At 42.6% G+C, this 21,417-nt stretch overlaps 1 protein-coding gene across 3 annotated transcripts; it reads left to right on the top strand.

The window, feature by feature from the left end:
* Positions 1-285: 285 nt before the first annotated feature.
* trmt61a (tRNA methyltransferase 61A) lies at positions 286-16,355 on the top strand. Of its 3 annotated transcripts, none has more exons than XM_058615618.1 (4): positions 286-445; positions 3,326-3,691; positions 9,794-10,060; positions 15,737-16,355. In XM_058615618.1, the coding sequence occupies exons 2-4, from the start codon at positions 3,361-3,363 to the stop codon at positions 16,036-16,038; spliced, it is 900 nt and encodes a 299-aa protein (XP_058471601.1). In that variant the 5' UTR covers positions 286-445; positions 3,326-3,360; the 3' UTR covers positions 16,039-16,355. The 3 variants fall into 3 exon arrangements, with proteins under 3 accessions (XP_058471601.1, XP_058471600.1, XP_058471602.1); XM_058615617.1 differs by having other exon boundaries at positions 287-445; positions 3,346-3,691; XM_058615619.1 differs by having other exon boundaries at positions 287-445; positions 3,346-3,691; positions 15,740-16,355.
* Positions 16,356-21,417: the final 5,062 nt, after the last annotated feature.

The following is a 21,417-nucleotide window of genomic DNA, read 5'->3' on the forward strand; positions in this document are numbered from 1 at the left end:
TTAAATTTTTTTATCTCAAAGATGTAAATTTGTATCTAATAATTTCAACACAATTGACGTTTTGTCTCATAATTTCGATTTTTTAAATCTAATAATTTAGATATTTTTTCTTTTTTAAATAAGTTTTTATTGGGTTAAGTAAAGTAAAGACTGTATTAAATAATTGAGAATCTGTAAATCTAAATGTAATTTTATTGTCATTAACCGTGAAAATGCAGGAAAATCAACAAACGATTTGCACAGCCTTTTTTTTGTGTAAAACTGATTCATCATCCTCCGGTTTGTGTGACATCACTTCCGCTGAAAACAACCCCACGTGTGTGTGTGTAAATGAATGGACGTGTATCTGTCAGAGCTGCTCACGCGCTAATACACACACACAAACAGAGATAACTACAACCGTCGTTTATCGATTAAACTACAAACACCCACCTCTCTGGAAAAGGTACGTTCACGAGACAACACGCGTTTGTTTTATTCGCTTTAATCGGCTGCTGTAGCTAACGTTAGCATGCTAGCCCGTTAGCAGGACGTTGTTATAAGTTGTGTCACGTGCGTGTGAATATTTTTCTACCACCACTCTTTGTGTGTCTGTTAAACGAGTTAACTATGTTTTAAATGGTTAAAGAGGTTAAACAACACAGACACGGTAGTTACCGGTGACTAACGTTAACATGCTAGCTACTTAGCAGGGGGAATTGAGAAGTTTTGAACCATTTTTAAAGTAGCATGTTTGCTAGCTTTATTTGTATGGTACATTTCACATACAAGGACAAGTCAACGTGTTTTATTTGAAAGAAAGAGAGAAGTAAATCAAAATGTAAACTTCTTAAAAAGAGATGAAGCATAATTATATGACATGGAGGAAAACATTTCCCCCCCCATACATACCGGGTCTCCATACATATGAGAAAAGTAGTGTTTTTAACCCGGATTCAAAAATGTTTACATTTGGTGCTGATTTCAGTTCCACTTGTCTGCAGCTTAACAACTAAATGCTGTTCCACCATCTTTGGTTTGAAATCTGCTCTCGACTATCTGACCTGAGTCAGTTGATCTCAGAGCCCTAGCAGGTGTCAGTCAGTCATCATCTACCGCTTTATCCTCCACCAGAGGGTCACGGGGGGTCCTGTGCCAATCTCAGCTACATCGGGCGATAGGCGGGGTACACCCTGGACAGTTCGCCAGTCCATCGCAGGGCCACACACAGATAGACAGAGACAAACAACCATTCACTCTCACACTCACTCCTATGGTCAATTTAGAGTGTCCAATTTTACCTAATCCCCACATTGCATGTTTTTGGACTGTGGGAGGAAGCCGGAGAACCCGGAGAGAACCCATTCACACACGGGGAGAACATGCAAACTCCATGCAGAAAGGCCCTTGTTCCAACCGGGGCTCGAACCCGGGTCTTCTCGCTGCAAGGCGAGAGTGCTAACCACTACCCCACCGTGTGGCCCCCTAGCAGGTGTATATTCCTTTATTATGTCGTGATTTTTTTCTGGACCTAAACCATTTAGTGATTTGTTGATGAGCAGCAGAACTTTAAAGTCTATCCTATAAGTGACTGGAAGCCAGTGAGGGTGCATTCACACGAGGAGGGTTCGGGGTTCCGGTTCAATTGGGTAGGTAAACATTTCACACCCATTCATTTGGTTTGGTTCACTTTCACACTGCACTTTTCTAAGTGGACCAAACTGCCTGGACCGCGCCTCACAGTTAAAACAGCTGCTTTGTAACGTGCAATAACCGCCCCAAACAAGCACTGGAGAAATTAAAGCATGAGGAAGAAGATAACCTGACTCATTGGTTCGCCAGGACTGAAAACAGAAATTCATCCCCGTTATGTGGCTTGTTCATCACATAAACAAACAATGCATCACCATCAAATTTATGCAATCTTGGGGTTTCTGTTTTTACTTTGGTGTTCAAACCTATTTGGTTTTTCACAAGTATGAGCAGCAGGCGAGGCAGCGAGCTATCCTCACTTCCTCTCTTTGGTTTGCTGGATAGTCAGTTTGCATTTCCCACTGTAAGCGAACTGCACCAGGGTTCACTCGCAAGTGAACCAAGACCCATATACTCAGGCGGACCAGGGTTTGCTTGTTTGGTCCATTCCGATGTTCGGATAAGCAATCCAAGAAAACGAAACAAACAGCCCTAAAAATGCAGTAATGTGCTCTGATGTTTTTGTTCTGGTTAAGACTTGAGCTGCAGTGTTCTGAATGAGTTGCAGCTGCTCCCTTTTGGGGAGTTCTGTCAGAGACAGATGCTGAGATTAAAGCATTAATGAGCTTCTGCTGGTCTGTCTGGGACATAAAACCTTTGACTCTGTGTGTATACGTATATTTTTAGGCTGATAGAAAGCTGTTTTGCTTATTGATTTGAAGATCACATCAAGGCTATGAACTATGGCCTTTGGTTTGAAGAGACTGTGACGACTGACACCAACCCTCTTCTCTTTATTGCCAATAGCAAGTTGAACTTGGAACGTATAAACTTATATGAGTAGAGATATTCTTCCTCCATGTCACTTGTAACAGTCGTGTTTTTGTCCATTACTTACTATATTTGATTTATATCAACTGCAATGAATCCACCTTCTGTCTCTCGCTGCCCTTCAGATGTGACTTAATTAAAACAAGGTTTAATGCTTCTCAGCTGCAGAGATTTTGGATAACCGTCCAAGCGTGAGCCACTTCAGAATATATGCAAGAGTCGTTACCATGACTGCGAGCCTCCAACAACACATGTAACACATGGTTAAGACCATAAGAGCAGGAGCCACAGATTCAAACGGGGTTTCTGTTGTTGTTTTGTCTGCTTGCACTTTGTATTTGAACTAAAGTACCCAAATCATCGCTATCGTTATTTATTAATTTGGCCAAACAAAAACAAAAAAAACAAAGGTACATATGAAATGTGTTTTGTCAACAGGCTTGCTTGAATGTCATTTTCATTTAAAGGGATAGTTTTGGTGTGGCTGTACAAGGTTCCCTAGCAGAGGCATCAAGACGCCAGCTTAAGTGCACACCACGTTAATAATTGTTTTGCCACTGTTTACACAGCTTTATTATTTTGGAAACTGATGTTTATAAACCTCTCACTCTTCCATACCAAAGTCCATTGAGAAAATCACAGGTTTTAGCTTGTGGAGACTCGTTTGAGGAGGTCAAAGGAGAGGTAAATCCAAACATGTCAAACACCAAAGGCACAAATTAGCACATTTGAAAGAGGCATCAGGGGATCAACAACTCCAGTGTACTGGGATGTAAAATTACAGATTTTCTCGATGGTCTTTGTTTTCTCTGCTTGAATCCAGCCTGCCTCCATCTGTTGCAGAGTGACGCGTTCACCATGAGTTTTGTGGAGTATTCCGACGTCATTCAGGACGGCGACGTCGCCATCGTCTACCTCGGCATCGACTCCACAATGCCCATCAAGGTGCAGAAAGGTGCCCAAACTCAGACCCGCTACGGAGTCATCCGCCACTCCACCGACCTGATCGGTCAGCGTTACGGGTCAAAGGTCACCTGCAGCAAAGGCGGGTGGGTCCACGTGCTTCACCCCACACCGGAGCTGTGGACAGTCTCGCTGCCGCACCGCACGCAAATCCTCTACACCACAGACATCGCCACCATCACCATGATGCTGGAGCTGAAGCCGGGATCTGTCGTGTGCGAGTCAGGTGAGAGTGCATGATTAAAGCTGAGTCTGCAGGTTTGCCATCTATGGTGTACAACTACAGGTTCTTCACCATGATGCGTTCAGGTGCTTTGGTGTTGTGATTGTCTTTTGATAAGGACAGCTTAGTTTGCTTGTTTCCTACGTTGTCACTGCGAAACAATATCTAATATCTCTGTTATCTTCTTCTGATGCACATGGGTGTATGCATGCCAAGTGTGAGCCGAGCTTGGCTGTCTGATGTGCTTCTAGGCTGTCCGTTTCAACCTCCAAAAGCCCATTTATACCCATTTTCGTCCGTTTTACGTCCATCAGTCCCAAACCTCATCTCTGTCACTGCCCGTTTATGTTGGTATTGATGTTTACGCAATACTTCCTCTAGAGGGCAGTGCCGAGAGTCAAGTTGCAGGCATTAACAAACACGGCGACCGTTGAAGAGGTTGTTTTATTGTGCTTGGTCCGAAATGGACTGCAATGCAAGTGGGTTTTGCAGCAGTGGAATGTAAGACCACTGAATGTAAGTCACTCTCCATTTTCTGGCTGCAGGGATACCAGTGAGCTCTGGCAGCGTGTTTTAAATGCCAATACATACTCTTGCAGTAGATGGACTGATTGGACTAGTGACTCTATACTGCCCCCATGATTTCTGGTGATATTGCTCCATTTTTTCCTCTGTTGTTTTTGTTCAATCTCTGGTGGTTCACATCCAGCTGCAACATACAGTTCCATTTGTTTAATTGTATTCACTCTGAGTGTTTCATAGTCTCCCTCAGTCTAAGTGAAGTGAGGGGGGGATGGGAGAGGGAGAGTGTGGGTGCAGGTGGGTGTGGTGCGGTGCTTCATCATATTTTACCGTGGGCAGCCTTGAGAATGTCACCTCATTGATTGTACCCCGTGTGTGTGTGCTGATGGGAGGGGTCTCTGGGGTGATGGATGAGTTTGGATGGAAATCTGCTGAGTCAGCACTCTCAGCAGCAGCTGCATGCAGAGAGCCGCTCTATCTGCATTTGTATCACATTACTCTGCTGCTACTTTGCTTTATGTATATTTCATCATCATCATCATCATCATTGTGAACACACAGGTGCGGGCATCAGAACGAAACATCGTCACATGATGTGTCAGTGTTCATCATGTTCATGTGTTCTCCTGTGGAGCGAAGACCTTTAGTTTGAGGATGCACAGGTTAGACATTGTCATTTTGTGTTTACTGAGATTCATGCGCCTCCCGCGTGCAGTGTGAACACACCAATCTGTTAACATGAAATTAAAAACACGATGGAACGCAGCAGTGATGCGTCAGGTGTTTACCAGGCTATAGTTAGAGTACGCTGATGCTACTTCAACCATGGTGGTTATTAGCCTTTATTTATGGTTACAGTGAACGACAATTGTTATTGTTACATTCGGGTGGACGCCCCTTCAACGCACACGCACCAATATACACAAGTCACACACCTTATGAGTTATCCCCAGCACTGATCTCACCCTTTAAGACTGGCTCTCTTAAACCTGGAGTGGACATAAAGTGTTTATTGTTATATTTTTCTAATTAAAGATCAATATTTAGTTTACATGTCTTTGGTGCATGTGCAGAACGCCAAGTCTAACTCCAGTCCGACTAAGTGTATAAATGCAGGAGTAATCAGACTATGAATCACATTATCCAGGTATGTTAGTCTGAAAGTGCACTTATTCAACACACTTATTGTTGTTTTTACATAGCAGAAGCTTGTTTGTTTTTTAAAAATAATGTCAAATAACGACAGATTGAAATAATTCAGTGGAGGGGGTAGAAGCGGCTCTTTTAGCGACATATATGTCACATTTCTACTGATATCTCTTGATTTTTTTTTTATCCAAACAACGTCAGAGTCAGCACTGAACACACTTGTGCCCTCGATGAGTCACCTGCCAAGTTTGAACTGCCTGTGAGTGAACTGTTGGATAGTAATGCAATTAACATAAGGACAGACGTTGCATGCATTTATAGATGGATGAGGAAAAACAGGAGAGCATGTCAGGGGTTTTAATTATTTATTGACGTTTTAATTATTTAAGTCCCCAAAGACCAAAGTGGGTCAACGATAAAAGAATCTCACTTTCACTCTCTCAGTCTCTCGTCCATGTTCTTTGGCCTGTGCCGGTTCCACTTCCCGTCCACAGAAAGCAGGGATGTGTAACTCCTGCAGTTCAAGTCAGCAGTCAGATTCTCGCTCATCCTCCCCTCCCCCACGCCCGAGTCTTCAGCCTCTTGCATCGCAGCTTCCTCTGCACACAGACTTAACGCTCCTGCTCTGAGAGCAGATTAGAGGAACCGGGGACGAGTCACCACTCAGTTTCACCATTTGCATCAAAGCGTCAGCTCCGTTATCAGTGGAGTAATAATCTGCTCTTCAGCACGACGACACGTGTAACAACTCGTAAAAACGCTCTGCTAGAAAACGGATAAATGATGTCTGCAAAAACAATTATGTTAAAGCTGTTTGTCTAATGTCTTGAAAAGGTTTGAAGGAAGTGGAAGCACCAGTCTCTCCTCTCACTTCCTGAAAACCTCCTCCCGCACACGCTGATGAAGACACTGTGAAATGTCAGCACTACATTTCTGAGCATCAGTGCTGATTATTTTGAGCCATTTTAGAGGTTCTTATTAGGATATCACAGCAAATCTGGGGATTGATTAACGGCCTGCAAACAATCAATCTCTAAATTGGCAGAACTTAATCATATTTCTGTCCAGGAGACTCCTCTAAGTTTAACACGGTCTGCTTTCTTGTGACTGTTAATAATAATACTGTACCTCGACTCTGCTCACGCGGAAGTCACGTCTCCCTTGTTCTCGCACATCATGTGTCGTGTCATATTTTTGGACGGTGTCTGACTAATAACCAGCACTGAGTGTCTTAAACACTTCCCTAACCTGAACTGAGCTGTGCTACAGACGTGGTTTATCTGAACACTTGTGTCGGACCCGAGCACTGACTTGGTCTGTGGTTTCTTCTTCTTCTGCAGATGAATTTTCATAAGACAGGCTAAATATATTTGCCCTCTACTCAAGTTTCACTTCTTAGGTAAGGGTTAATACTCACATTGATGATTCCTCCAGTGGACCAGACTTCAAAACTGATCACACCTGCTACATTCATGCCTGTCGTCCATACTTCCCACTGGCTGTGTAAAAAATGGCTATGACAACAAACGCCTGTCGTGCAGTTTTTAATTTAAACTGCGCCATCTGTTTCTGAAATCATAAATTCACATGCGTCACTTGCGACCAGGGCCATCCAGCTGTCGGTCACACTGCTGTCCACTCATTTCTGCAATTCTCTATCAATGTGAATGTGATCATTTACAAGATTTACACTGTGTTCTATTGAAGAAGAGCTAAAACTAGTGATTGAGACCTTTGACTCCTTCGGGAAAATGTTTACTGATGTCATTGGGTATGCAACGATTAGCTATTTTGAGTGTTTTTATCATTAATAACAAGTTCTCTGTTTTTTCAGCTTCTTAAATTTGAATATTTGCTGGTTCTCTGCGTTTGAAGACATTGTTTCCAGGTTTGAGAAATGCTGGTCAACAATTTGTGACATTTTATGGCCCAAACGCTAATTTTCCCATAGACTTCCATTGAGGATCTGAAGGCTTCATAGGTTCTTCAACCCACTATAATCAGATATGTCGTTTTTTTTATTATTTAACAGCCTTAATTGAGGCAGTTTATTCTGATCCAGAGCTAAAATGCTCACGTGGAAGCAGATAATTTTTGGTGCTGTGCTGATCGATCGTCTCTTTCTGCAGATCAATGTCGCCATCCGCACACGGCACATTTTCAGTTTGAGAGATGACGATCGATGGATCTGTGAGGGTTCGTGTCTCTGCTGCTTCGACCTGTTTATTTACAAACGTGCATCCTGGTGTTTTTCCCCCCTCACTGAAACCATCAAAATCACCGTCGTCCCAGATCCTGCTCAGCAGTGTGAGGTCTTATCAAGTCTTAGTGCAGCTCTGGAGTAAACATTGCCCTCTTTGTCGTCGTGCGGACAAAGGCAGCGGTGACGTAATATCAGGAGGAGAAGGGGGATGTGGGGTGTGGAGGATGGGATCCACTGGCCACTTTATAGCTGCGATATATGCTCCACTCCCTCCGCCTGAACTGCTGCAGGTCACATGACCGGGGTTTATTTCTCCCCCCCCCACACACACACACACACTTGCATCACTCCGTCACAGCTTGTACATTAGCAGGCATTGTGTGCAGTGGGACGACTGACACGGCTGCTTCCAGGCAGAGAGGGCCCACTCAGAAATGTAGCATCCACTTATCACACAGAGACGAGCTGTATGGACGCGTGCGTGCGTGCGTGCGTGTGTGTGTGTGTTGTGGTAACAGCTGTGAGTCTGTTGTTATGACTGTCACACGACAGAGGAAACACCCAAACATCCTTAGACTAAACAGAGACGGTTATTCTGAAATTATAGTGCAGCACCCGGTCAATGTGCACCTTTTTTTTTTTTTTGGTTGCCATATCTCTATAGAATTAGATTTGTGTCAGTATTATCAACATTTTTTATGAACCACAAAAGCAGGCATCTACAATCTATCTATAAGGCCCATGGTCAGTTTCGCGAACAAAAAGTCAGGTAGCGCAAAAGAACAATTTTGGAGCGCAGGCGCAAAAGAAATGTGTATTTTCAAACAAATCAAATACAATAATTTTGAATGATTTTAATCGATATTTTATCTTTTATCTTTGTTTGATAATATTGACACAAATCTAATTCCACATATCTCTTGTATTTCTTATCCAAACAAAGTCAAAGTCGGCTCTGAGTAAGTCACCTGCCAAGATTGAAGCCTGTCAAGTGAACCGTTCCGCCGTTATGCGATCAACCGTCAGACGGACGTGTCTTCCATTTATTCTTATAGACTTATGCAGAACTGGAACCTTGTCTTTAGTCGAGGGCCAGACGACGGACGTATGACATACACTTTTGAACAATTAAAGATGTGTCATGTTAAGATTGAGCCATGTCACAATTATTCAACCCCTATATAGTATTGTGCTTTTCAAAGCTGTCTGACAGTATTCATGGCCCATGGTGGAGTGGAAACATAATTCGGACTTTGGGGACTCAATAATGGTCATTCATTTGCTTCACATCCATGAAGATATTCTATGTGAGTTGCTATCATGGGGGAGACAAAGGAGCTTTCACAAAAGCTGAGAGAGATTATGAAGGGCCTTGGGTATAAGAAGATTTCTGGCCGTGTAGAAAAAGCCTGGTGTGATTGCAAGACACCTCCAGGATGACCTGATGATGGCCGGTACAAGTGCATCACTGGCAACTATAAGATGTGCACTGAATAAACAAGGACTTCATGGCCGGACTCCACCCTTGAATCTACAAAGTTCTATCCAAACTAGAACTGTTTGGGCATATGGATCAGCGCTATGTTTGGCGTGCGAAAGGCCAGGCTCATGACCAGAAGAATACCATCCCCACAGTCAAGCATGGCAGGAACTGGCAATGATCGTGAACCTGGCATCATGGATTCCCAGAAATAACCAGGCCATTTTAAAGAGGAACGTGATGCCTTCTGTTAACAAATTGAACCTTAGTGATCATTGGACTTTCGAGCAAGACAATGACTCCAAGCTCACCTCCAAGTCAATCAAAGCTTGGTTGAGTAAAAAATCCTGGAACGTCCTGGAATGGCCTTCTCGGTCACCAGATTGAAATCCAACTGAAAATCTTTGGAGGGATTTATAGAAGGCATTAGGGATGTCTTTTAAGGTGAAGGGTTGAGCAGTTTTTGGAGAGCGAAAGCTGTCTATGTGTGCAATGAAAATAAAGAATCTAATCTTATTATCATCAGAAAAGGTGCACATATTGCACCAAATGCCAAACCCTCTGGGAGTTGTTCCAGGTTTTCTGAGGCTTTCCACTTCAAGCCTTACCCAAAGACATTTAACCTGAGTTGTTGTCACAAATTGTGACTTTCAGTATAAAAAGAAAAATAGTAGAACCTGCTAAAAATACAGTGTGTGAGAACTTCTCCAGGTTCATCATCATCATCATCATCCTCCTCCCTCTGCTGCAGGTACGGGAAGCGGCTCGCTCTCCCACGCCATCCTGCGCACCATCGCCCCCACAGGACACCTGCACACGGTGGAGTTTCACCAGCAGCGGGCAGAGAAGGTGGCTGAGGAGTTCAAAGAGCACCGTGTGGATCACCTGGTCACCGTCAGGAACCAGGACGTGTGCAAAGACGGCTTCGGAGTGACGGGAGTGGCGGACGCGGTGTTCCTGGACATTCCCAGCCCATGGGAGGCAGTGAGACACGCAAAGACCGCTCTGAAGAGACAAGGTGAGACACACACACACACACACCAGGAGGACATCGTGATTGGCTGATTTCCTCCAGCCAAACAGAAGACAGAGTCAACACAGCACACAAACCATAAAAGGGAACATTTAGACAGAATAAGCTGATCAATCTATATCTGTACCCACCAAAAACTTCTTTAGTATCTGTCTTTTCACAATGACAGCTACAGACTACCGCCGCCTGCTGGTCAGGAGTGTCATTTCCTCTCATACTGGTACACCATACACCTGCTTCTTGTTCGTAGAGCTGTAAAATCAGAAATACGGTTCTACTGTATATACCAGGCTATGTGGTCGGTGTGGAGTAGAAAATGAATATCTTATCTCTCGCTCCATCTTAATTTAATCTCACTATACCCGTGTGTGTGTGTGAGTGAAGCATATGTGAGGACGAGAGAATAAATCTGCCTCCTGTGAACGGTCTGTAGCTGACTTTGCTCGACCAAATTATAATAATAGTGTTACTGGTATGTTATCAGGTGTTACTTGGAATAAAAACTTGCTCTACCCCTGCTCTAGTCCACGCCCTTGTGGTTCCAAATGACATAGTTTGTGGTGGTGAGGTGTGTCCCAATCCCAAGACTGCAGTACTGTCCTGGTGCATGTATGTTAATGTCACAGAGAAACAGTCGCAGTTCTGTGATGCAGCAGTAGTGCAGCAGCTTTCTGATCATGACTGTGCACCTTTTTTTTTTGATACACCAGTCTGTAAATCCTCCTCCTCCTCCACCTCCTCCCTCTGGCTGTGGAGGCTCACTGTGCTCTGCCAGCAACACCATCGATACTAATCAACGCTGCCACTCTCATTAACATTCATCCTTATGTGCGTATTGGTTCACAGAACAGCCAGTATGAAAGTCAGAACCGCTCGCTGCGGTCTCTGTGACAACCAGCGTGTCCAGACAGGTCTGTGTGTGCGTGTGGCTCAGTGAGCTGGTCAGTGTTTTAGTGTTCAGAGTCGCATTATCTCATCGTCTCAGTGAGCGCACATAGCAACGCGCTTTCAAAGACGTTCAAGGAGCTCTGCAGGAAGGTGAGGAAACGCTTATGTAATGAGCGGTCGACATTATAGAAGATTAAAACGTGACCAGGTCACATCCACCTTGGCTGAAACGTGACGCAAGAGGTTTTCATCCACTGCTGCCTACGTCACCAAGTCCAAATGTAGTTTTTATTCCAGTATAAATCACGATTCGTGACCTTATAATGGACGTGTCTAGTTTAGTCCTGGATCATTGGTTTTATGTCATGATAACTCATTTAAATTTGAAGGTCCAGCAATCTGTTGTTCAGTTCACTAAATCTGACCTCTGACCTCCAATAATATGATCGTACATGGAAGGAAACACCTCTTATGGTAACATGTTACCTGCTTGGCGTTCTGTAGTCTGGTTCCAGAACGTTCATTAAATGTTTAATGTGTAATAATGATAATAATAATAATAATAATAATAATAATAATATGTCCTCTGCTTTGCTACACGCTCATAACATAGTTTACATTCTTGTTGACAAATCAAATCAGCAGTTACCATGGTGACTGTTAGTTGGCAGCAGCTGCAGGTTAGCGGAAGGAGCTAACATGTCGTCATGCTACAATGGAACAACGTCTCACTGGGGGCGTGGTTAAATCCTTGACTCCACCTTTGCTTTCGGATGTCAAGATCGTGACGTCAGCAGAATATTTTTTATTATTGATTTGAGTAGCAGCCATTTTGGTATCCCATGTTGGGGTGTCGGGTCAGATTACAGACTCGGGAAGTTGGAAACCTGACCTGAGGTGACTTTTCACTTGAAAATGCAGCATATTACTTATTACAATCCAGAAGCATCAAAGTTCCAGATGTGGCCCCCCCCAGTTGATTTCATGTGGCCCACAAACTAATATCAAATTATAATTTAGAATTTCCTTTAGAGATTAGTAGATTAGTTTTGCATCATAGATGTTTTTTTTATTGTGAACTGTATATTGTTCCATATCAAAACTAACTTCTTGTCATAAATTGTCAATTTTACATTAATAATCTGATTTTTCGGCTATTTTCTGTTTTTCTTTTCTTCATATTTACAAAGTACTCACAGAGAAAATGGAGTGCTTTTAGTTTGTGGCGTTTTCTGACATTTATTGGACCATGAATCGAGAAAATAATCGACAGATTAATCCAGATTAGGCTCTGTTTTGAAATAAAAACCCTGTGCTGCTGCCACAAACACTGAAAACCTCTTACTCTAATCACTTCTTCCAGTGACTTACACAGTCTCGCTCTGTAAATGGTGCGTGACTCCACACTTTTTCTTTTTTGTCTTTTATGAGTCCAGGACATAATCTGCCTTGGGCACATAAATGCAGCATTGTTTTTTGTTTTTTTGTTTTTTTGTAAAACACGTCCCAATATGAAGAGGAATTCAGCAGCAGGGAAGATGCTGCTCTGCAATTCTCTTCTTCTCTCTCTCTCTCTCCCATTTATGGAGCCACTGCCACGTATTCCTTTCATGAGCCGACACACGCGTATATAAAGATACAGATAAATAGAGAGCAGCCATTGTAGAACAGGTCCCATGACCATACAGGGTTATGTTGCTGCTGCAGCAGGCACAGAGATGGTGACTGTGGCTCCAGAAGGAAACAAAAAAAAAAGAGTTTGATTAACTTTCCCACTGCTGGGAAGAGAGCCGGAGCCAAGCGCAGCACTGATGCTCCAAAGTACTTAAGCAGCCATAAACAAACATTTTATAGTTTTAATAGTTAATAGTTTTATCATTTCGTCACATGGTTGTGTCTGTCAGAGGCTCAGATTCATGGAAAACCATTCATGTTCTCATACAAAGTTTTCTATTTGGCTTATTTTGTGTGTGTGTCAAATTCCCAGTTTATCCCCAATTTAGATGAAATATTGTCCTTACCTATACACCTCATATCCTACAGACTGAAGAAACATCTTTATTTTTATTCACCTTTATTATTATTAACTGCACGCTGATCATTTTAATTATGTTAGTCAAATGTAAATGAGAATTATTATTACTCACATTATTTATGAGTCAAATGCACTTCTAGGCTGCATATTCAGAACTCAGATGGTTTTTAAAGGTTCAAATTCAAACTTTCTCCCCTAAATACAAACTGATATCTGAATATTAAGATAAACAGTGACAGCTCTAGTTTTCATGTCTCTCCTCAGACAAACTGTACATGACACTTTTCCACTACCGAGTTCCAGCATGTTTTTGTTTTTTTGCTTTTCCATCAGTGATAGTACCTGTTACCTGGAACATTTTTCAGTCCCTACTCTGATGAGGTTCTAAGCTGAGCTGAGATACAAAAATGAGACGTCAACAGAGTGCCGGCCACTGATCGGTCAGAGAGTGTCGTCACTGGAAGAGTCATGAGTGCGCCGTCCGACACAAGACTCAAAGTGAACAATGCCGAACGTTAAAATGACTTAAAAATCCTGAAAACGTGTGTTAATCTCCAACATTAAGCAAAGGAAATGTCTATGGTGTCGATATTTAACAGAGGAGTCTGGTGTATTTAGAGACGGCACTGCTGAAAGCCGGCGATTATTAGCCCAATCACAACCACATTCAGTGGTATTTCAGTTCAGGGCCGTGTCAGACGGAGTCTGTGCTCCGCTCATGCAGGAAATACTAAACGATTCTGTGAACAAATCTTTTTTTAATCGACTGATTCTAATGATTCAGTCACACCCAAAACAACTGCTATACAAGTCACTCGTTTGTGTCGTGTCGCGGCACTTTCTCGCAGCCGTTACTATGTCATGAAAGTCATGAAAAACGATACCAAACCATGTACAATCAAGCTGTGCCGTGCCGGGACTGTACAGTGGGAAAGTGCCAGACGAAAGAAGAGCCAGTTTCACTGAACTGCACTCGGTGAAATATATTTTTTTTTTTTATAAATCTGCTAATGCCCTGGCCTGAAGCCCAACCCTGTATTCAGCTGTTCTCTGAATCCTGGCACAGCTAATACTCCTTCTCCTTCCCTCCCTCCCTCCCTCCCTCCCCCTTTCTCTCCCTTGAAGGACTTGGAGTCTTATTATGTAAGTTCAGAGCAAACATGTCCCACAAAACAAACTCAGAGACCCAGAGCTTCACAGTCAGGACTCGCGCCGCAGGTCATTCAGATACCACTCGTGGAGCTCTGGTTGATTATGGAGGTTATTAATAACAGCTTTTAGACGCCGTGGGTCAATCATCAACCTGACTCCTCCCTGTGTGTGTGTATGTGTATGTATATGTGTGTGTTTGTGTGAGTGTGTGTGTGTGTGTGTGTGTGTTCTGGTTGCTGGGAGACGGTCACGTTGTGTTTATGGCCGTCAGGAGAGCGAGAGCGAGAAAACACTGGTGCCGTTGGTCCAAAGGAACGATTGCAATCCAAAACATCCCGCTGTGTTTATCAGATACACGGTGAACTCTTCAAAGTTTCAACTCGCTCTTTAACCCAATGATCGACTGTGCAGCGCGACCAACGCGCCGCACGTCAGGCAGGCGTCTGTCTGTGTCTGTCGTCCAGTCATAAACGAGCAGGAAGTGCTGCTTCTTCTACTGCCACAAATGCTCCGAGTTGGAAATAAACTTTAAAAACAGACGTCCACGTCCTAAAAACAAACACAATAACACTTGTAGTGTCAGTTATACCTTTAAAACCAACTGTATATGCGTTACATTTTCAATACGCAAAGTTGTGCCATTGGTAATTATGTTCACTCGGGTACTGAACGATTCTGTGAACAAATGTTTTTAATCCACTGATTCTAATGATTCATTTACACCCAAAACACCTGAAAAAACCAGGTCACGGCAGTTTCACGCAGCCGTGATATGATGACAAGTCGTGGAAAACGAGCAGAGCCGAGTCGTGCTGGAACTGTATAGTGGAAAAGCTCATGAACGTAACGCAGTATTCACAGTATGTTCAGGAGCAGCTTCAAGTTGCATTCAAGAAACCTGGTAAATTCCATCGCTTCTGCAAACACACATGCAGTGTCGCCACCTCACGGTAATAGATGATGCTCCACAGATTAGGAAACGTTCCTCTGGTCAATACAGGTCTCGTCCTCCAGCAGCCTCCCTCCTCGCTCACATTCCTCAGTCTTCTTGTCAGACGCTGGAGGTCGCGACCCCCCGCTTGGATCTCCGCGGGCCGTCGGTCAGAGACGAGAGGCCGCGGTGGATAGGTGATCTGTTTGTTAAGAACACAGTCTCAGTTCATGATGATCCTCTGTCTGCAGGAGACGACACGATTTCTCTGTGAGAAAGAAAAACGAAATATTAATAGACGTCGTAGTATCCCCAGTTTCCCAGGAGTGAGATTAAATGTGTCCTTCAGTCCATATTAAATTTAGAAATCTGGTTCAGATTATATTCTTTTTCTGTCCTCCAGTCTTTTATTCTGATTAATGGTGTTTTATCAGATGGAGGAAAAAACAAGAGGAGTTGGCCGAAACATATTTGTTTTCTTTTTTCACAATAAAACCACATTATTGACTCAGTCTGTCCTTTTGTTTTCTCTCTCTCTCTCTTTCTGTCTCTTTGTCTCTCTCTGTCCCTCTGTCTCCCTCTCTCTTTCTCTCTGTCTCTTTGTCTCTCTCTGTCTCTGTGTCTCTCTGTGTCCCTCTGTCTCTGTGTCTCTCAGCAGGAGGTCGTGTGTGCTCGTTCTCCCCCTGCATCGAGCAGGTCCAGAAGACGTGCCAGGCTCTGATGGATCAGGGTTTTGAGGAGCTCAGCAGCGTGGAGGTTCTTCTCAGAGTCCACGACGTCCGGGTCGTCTCCATGCCGCTGCCGGACTTCGGCCCCGACCCCTCCGCTCCGCCCGGTCCCGACTCCAGAGGGGAGGCTCCGAACCACGCCTCCATCTCCCTGAAGACGACCACGCCCCCCAGAGAGATTCCGGGTCACACAGGTTACCTCACCTTCGCCACCAAACCCAGAACCTGAAGCTCAGAATTTAGTGTTTTTCCTCTCTCACAGTTTATAATCTGCACACGTTTAAAGACTGATAATCCAGCGGGGGGACGTGTTCCTCCAGGTCCTGGTCGGCACCACGGCGCCACGACGAAGTACACTTTTGTTTATACGTCATTTTATCCTCATGTTGCTCGGCAACGGTTTGTTGCTTGCATCAAGCAAGAGTGAAAATCAAATCAATTTCATTTCAGAAGAAAAAATCCTTTGCTTTTTAACTCTTAATTTGTAACGAGAAGAAATCTTCTTTTTTTTCCCCAAGTGAAAACAATAAAAGTGTGAAAGAAAAATCTTGTTTTCTTCGTTTTATTGTGAAAGTGCTGATGAAAGGACCTGATTTCTGATTTGTCACCTTATTAAATTTTGAATTGTATCAAGAAATCATTCAAACTGAATCATTTTCTGACATTTTATGGACCAAACGATGACTATTAATCGAGAAGATAATCGTCTTGAAGTGTTTTTCAACTTCATTATTATCCTGCAGGAAAGTGGAAAATGTGCAGCAGGAATCAAAGCTCACACTGATCACACTGAACCAAGAACTGTAAAACAATTAAAATACCAGTAAAGTGTAGAAATATGTCATTTATTCATGTCACAGATGAAAAGATAAAGGAGTAGTCTTTTATAGCATTATGTCATTCCTCCTGCTGTATTTGTACATTTTTTAACAGAAACAAACGTTTTAACTGCAAAATAAACATGTTAAAATATTATCAAAAAACGATAAGATGTAGCCCATGAACTATCTTGTCTTATTTTTCCTCTCCATGACCCATTTACTCCACATTTTTTCTCATCAAATGTTAATTTTCCAAGCGTCCGACCACGTTCACCAAATGCAGCTCTTTGGATTATTAAAATAGATATAGAATAGATATTTATCGAGTTAAGTATATGGATTGGCATTTTCTTTATCATGTATGATTGTCCCTCACTTGATTGTGTGTGTGTGTGTGTGTGTGTGTGTGTGTTGTGATGAAGATTCTCTGCAGTGTTTGTGTTGTTTTACAGCAGCAGCAGCAGCAGCGTCTGTGCTAGAGTGCAGCTCTGACTCTGAAAGCAGCTTAACCTGGTCATCTGTCCACGTTCTCCTCATGTCAGCTGGGACTGACTCCTGCTCCTGCTCCTCCTCCTCCCATGACCCTCAGAGTATGAACTGTGACGACGACGACGATGATGATGATGATGATGGTGGGCGGACATTTTGTGACATCCCATCGAACACCTGAGAGCTGCTGCTGTTATTCACAGTGGCATCTTTACAGTTAGTGGGAACAGTAACTGGTTAAAGAGTCTAATCCTGGGCTTACAGTGGGTTATAAAAAGCACTGAGGTTGTTTTAGTTTATTGTGTGAGAGTGTGTGTGACCTAGAGGCAAAATCCAGCAGCAGCAGATTGATGCTGAAACAGATCCAGTTTTGTTGTCAGTATCTTTTGAGTTATTTTTAGTGAGATCTGGGATTTACGGCACACAAATAACATGTTTCAGTTAAACGGTGGAGACAGGGAAGTCATAGATTTGGAGGAATGAGGTGTTTGGGTGTCTGGAGTATTTTCCGCTTTGTGTGTGTGTGCTCAGCTGTGATGCATTCATTGGCGCTCGTAAAATCCGCTCACTCACAGAATTTGCGCGTCCGTACACATTGCCTTGTCTCAAACATTAGTAGGGACAATCTGGCTTTCTCCAAATATTGATGGGGACATGTCACAAACCTACGCCCTTGTTTTTGGGTTATATTTAAAGGACCCCCCACAGAAGTACAGCTCCCATTGGCTCCCATGTATTCCAAACACAGGTTTTAACACAGTCATGGGAAAAAATGCTCTGAGGCCAATGATCAATGAATATGGATTTACAGTAAAAGTCCTTTCAGAAGTAACTGTGATATCTCGTGTATGAGAACGCGCTCGCGTGCCCTCTCGTCTCGCCTCCGTGGTAGCGCGACCTCTGACCTCAGGACGCGAGGCCGCTTTCAGCGCTGAGTTCATGAGGAAAAGCTGATTAGCAGTTAGGATTTTGCAGCAGCTCAGATCTGAGATCTATTCCCAGCCTCGCTGCACAGATTAGACGCTCGACGTCTCCTGCTCCGTGCGACGATGACGACGGTTCCACAGAGAGCTCGGCTTTCACTCGATCACATGACTCTTTTCTGGCAGTCGACCACAGACGCTAGTGTGGCTTTAATGGAGGATGAGAAAATAATGTCGACTCCAGTGAAACATTATAATCACTCAGCTCAAAGTGAAGTGAGGAAAAGGACGTTTATTTTTAAAAAAAATTTTTTGGTGTTTAACTCTTTATTTTCAGCGTGCATCACTTTACATTTATTCCCACAAGCTAAAAAAATCCACTCTTAAAGAGATGGTTCATATTTTTGGAAAAAAACAACATTATTTTAGCCACTTAATAATAAAAGTAAATTACCCAACCAATCAAATCTACACCAGCTTAAGTCTACAATATCTGGAGAGTATGTTCACATCTTTATCTCACTGTTAGACAAGTTTTTAATCACTTCTTCTCTCTGCACCAAACCCCATAGAGAAAACCAGCGATTTTAACATCACACACACAGGAGTTGTTGATCCACTGCTGCCTCCATCACTAAGTCCAAATGTCTTATTTTATGTCTTCGGCATTAGAAATCCTTTGTTCAGATTGACCTCAGTGACACAAAGTGACCACACGAGGCAGCAGTAGACCAGCAGCTCCTGTGTCCCCGCAAGCGTAAATCACTGATTTTCTCTATGGGGTTTGGTGTGGGAGTGGGAGTGGGAGTGGTTTATAAACTTCAGGAAAAGTCTTGTCTAACAGTGAGAAAAAGACTTGAATAGATTAGGATGATATTACAGACTTAAGCAGACATTGATTTAATTAAGTGAGACTTCTGAAACCAGAGTCAGGAGACATGTCCATGTGGACGGAGACGTGGATCTCGAAACCCTCGGTCTCTGTGACTGTAAACAGTTTCCCTTTAACCCTTTAATCCCGGTGCGACTAAAACTGAACGAGAGGCGGAGGAGAAAAGTGGAGATGATGAGATTAGAGGCTGAAAAGAGACGCGCGGAGTCAAAGCTGCTGCTCGTTGCTCTGGATATAAACCTCTTACACGTTCGTCTCTCTGTCGCTGTTGTTCTACTGGTTATATAATCATATTTATTTATTTCTTAAGTGTTTTGCAGGAACATTTTCTCAATCCATACCAGTGTGTAGCATTTAGTGACACCTAGAGGTGACGTTGCACATTACACGCAACCGAAATACCGTCTTCAAATCTAAATGATGTCCTTTTTGGAGATAATCCACCAATGTAAACAAGATTTTAAAGGTCCAGTGTGACATGTAGTCACAATTTTTAGACCAATAAAGGCTCCTAAATGTTACATATCAGCTCTTTATTTAATAAAACAATATCTGTCTGAATAATAACTGTAAGAAAAGGCCATTTTTTACCCGTTATTATCGCAGGTTAGCGCACGATTAAAGATGCCGTACATGGTCAAAAATAACGATAATATCGCGACACAGCAGTTGTGCAATAATCAATCACACAAGGGTTCTGTTTATCTAATAACATAGTGCTTTATCCTGCTCCATGAAGAGCGCCACCAAGAGGACTGTCAAGGTCATGTTTTAGATGAAATATTGATATTTGGTGCCAGTGCAGTATTTATAGATTTTCTTCACTGGTGATGATAATTCAAAGTGACACGATGTGAATATTTAACACAAGTGACCTTCCCTGAAAAAAAGGTCACATGTTTATGTATCAGGAAGTTTGTTTCCGTGTGTTTCCTCATTGTTGACGATAAGTGAAAATAAGGCCGCTGATCCTGTGCAGAGGAGGAAAACAAAAACCAAACCAGATCCGTGTTTTAATCTTGTCTCTTTGTTTTGGACACAGCGGTGATAATGAAAATGTCTGTGACCCAGTTCTTCTGTCGGGGACAAATGTTTCCGTGCTGCGGTGAATTCAAAGCTCTGATCCTGTTACTATCAAATATTAATGCTCACATGTTCCCAAGTACAATTGATCAGTTTTGTGAGGGTGAAAGCTGATGCTGGTGTGTGTTACCACACAAACACACACACACACACTTATTTGTATTATATTTATTCATGTTTTATAATCAAACAACACATAAAAGATTGTATTTTCCTTCTTCTTTCTTCCTTTTTGTGACTAAATCTATGTAAAAAAATAAGAAACCAACATGACACATCCTCATTTAAAGGGATATTGTGGGGTTCTTGAAGAGTTATTGTTGAGGAAGTGACATATATGACACTTTTCCACCGACTCCTCATTTTTAGACATTTGCTTTGCTAAACGTTGGAGATTAACGCATGTTTTCTGTAATTTACAGTTTAGCATTGTTTGCATCCTTGAAAGTTTGTGAATTTGGGAGAAAAAAAAATCAACTTAACTTCTTTCGTGCACAAAATTCAAGCAGATGGGTCATTGAACCCATCTCTTATTACGGGCCTTGAATTTTTTTCTAAAATTCCCAAACTTTCAAGGATTTTAAGTAAGCTTCGGGTCATCAGTGGGTCGTCAAAATCGTAATCGTTTGTAAATTTACAAAAAAAGTCCAAGCCCTTGAAAGTAGCTCCCCAAGGGTCCTTGAAATCCTTGAAAGTTTGGGAATCTTGGGGAAAAAAAAAAAAATAGACATGGGTCATTGAAAGTGCTTGATTTTTGTGCAAGACAAAAGTTCAGTTGATATTAAGGTCAATGTCTCCCACCACACGTGTCCTTCAGGGTTCCCACAGGTCCTTCAAATCCTTGAAAATCAATTAAACTTTCTTTACTTTTCTTGCCCAAAATTCATGTTCATACATGTTTGGGCTTTTATTTCACTGATAGACGACGTTTTCTAAATGGAAACTGAACTTTTTGTTGTTTTCTGAAACACTTTCTCTTCTGCACCAAAGCCCATAGAGAAAATCAACGATTTTACATCACAGCACACAGGAGCTGTTGATCCACTGCTGCCTCCATCACTAAATTCAAATGTGTTATTTTGTGACTTTGGTGTTTGAAATGATTTGTTGAGGTTAACGTCAGTGACACAAACTGACCACACGAGGCAGCAGTAGACCAGCAGCTCCTCTGTCCACGTGAGCTAAAATCACTTGTTTTCTTAATGGACTTTGGTGCACGTTTTACAAACTTGGCGAGATAATGCAATGAACACATTTGTCGACTCACGTTAGTTAAGTCTTTCGTGAAGCTGCTTGCCAGCGTCAGTACCTCCTACGGCCACACTTCAAAAAAAAAAACAACTTCCCCTTTAACCAGTTGTCCATGGAAATAGTCGCCAAGAATGAAAAAGCACCACTTC

Source organism: Solea solea, chromosome 18 (assembly GCF_958295425.1).
Source record: "Solea solea chromosome 18, fSolSol10.1, whole genome shotgun sequence".
In the NCBI taxonomy this organism is placed as follows: Eukaryota; Metazoa; Chordata; class Actinopteri; order Pleuronectiformes; family Soleidae; genus Solea; species Solea solea.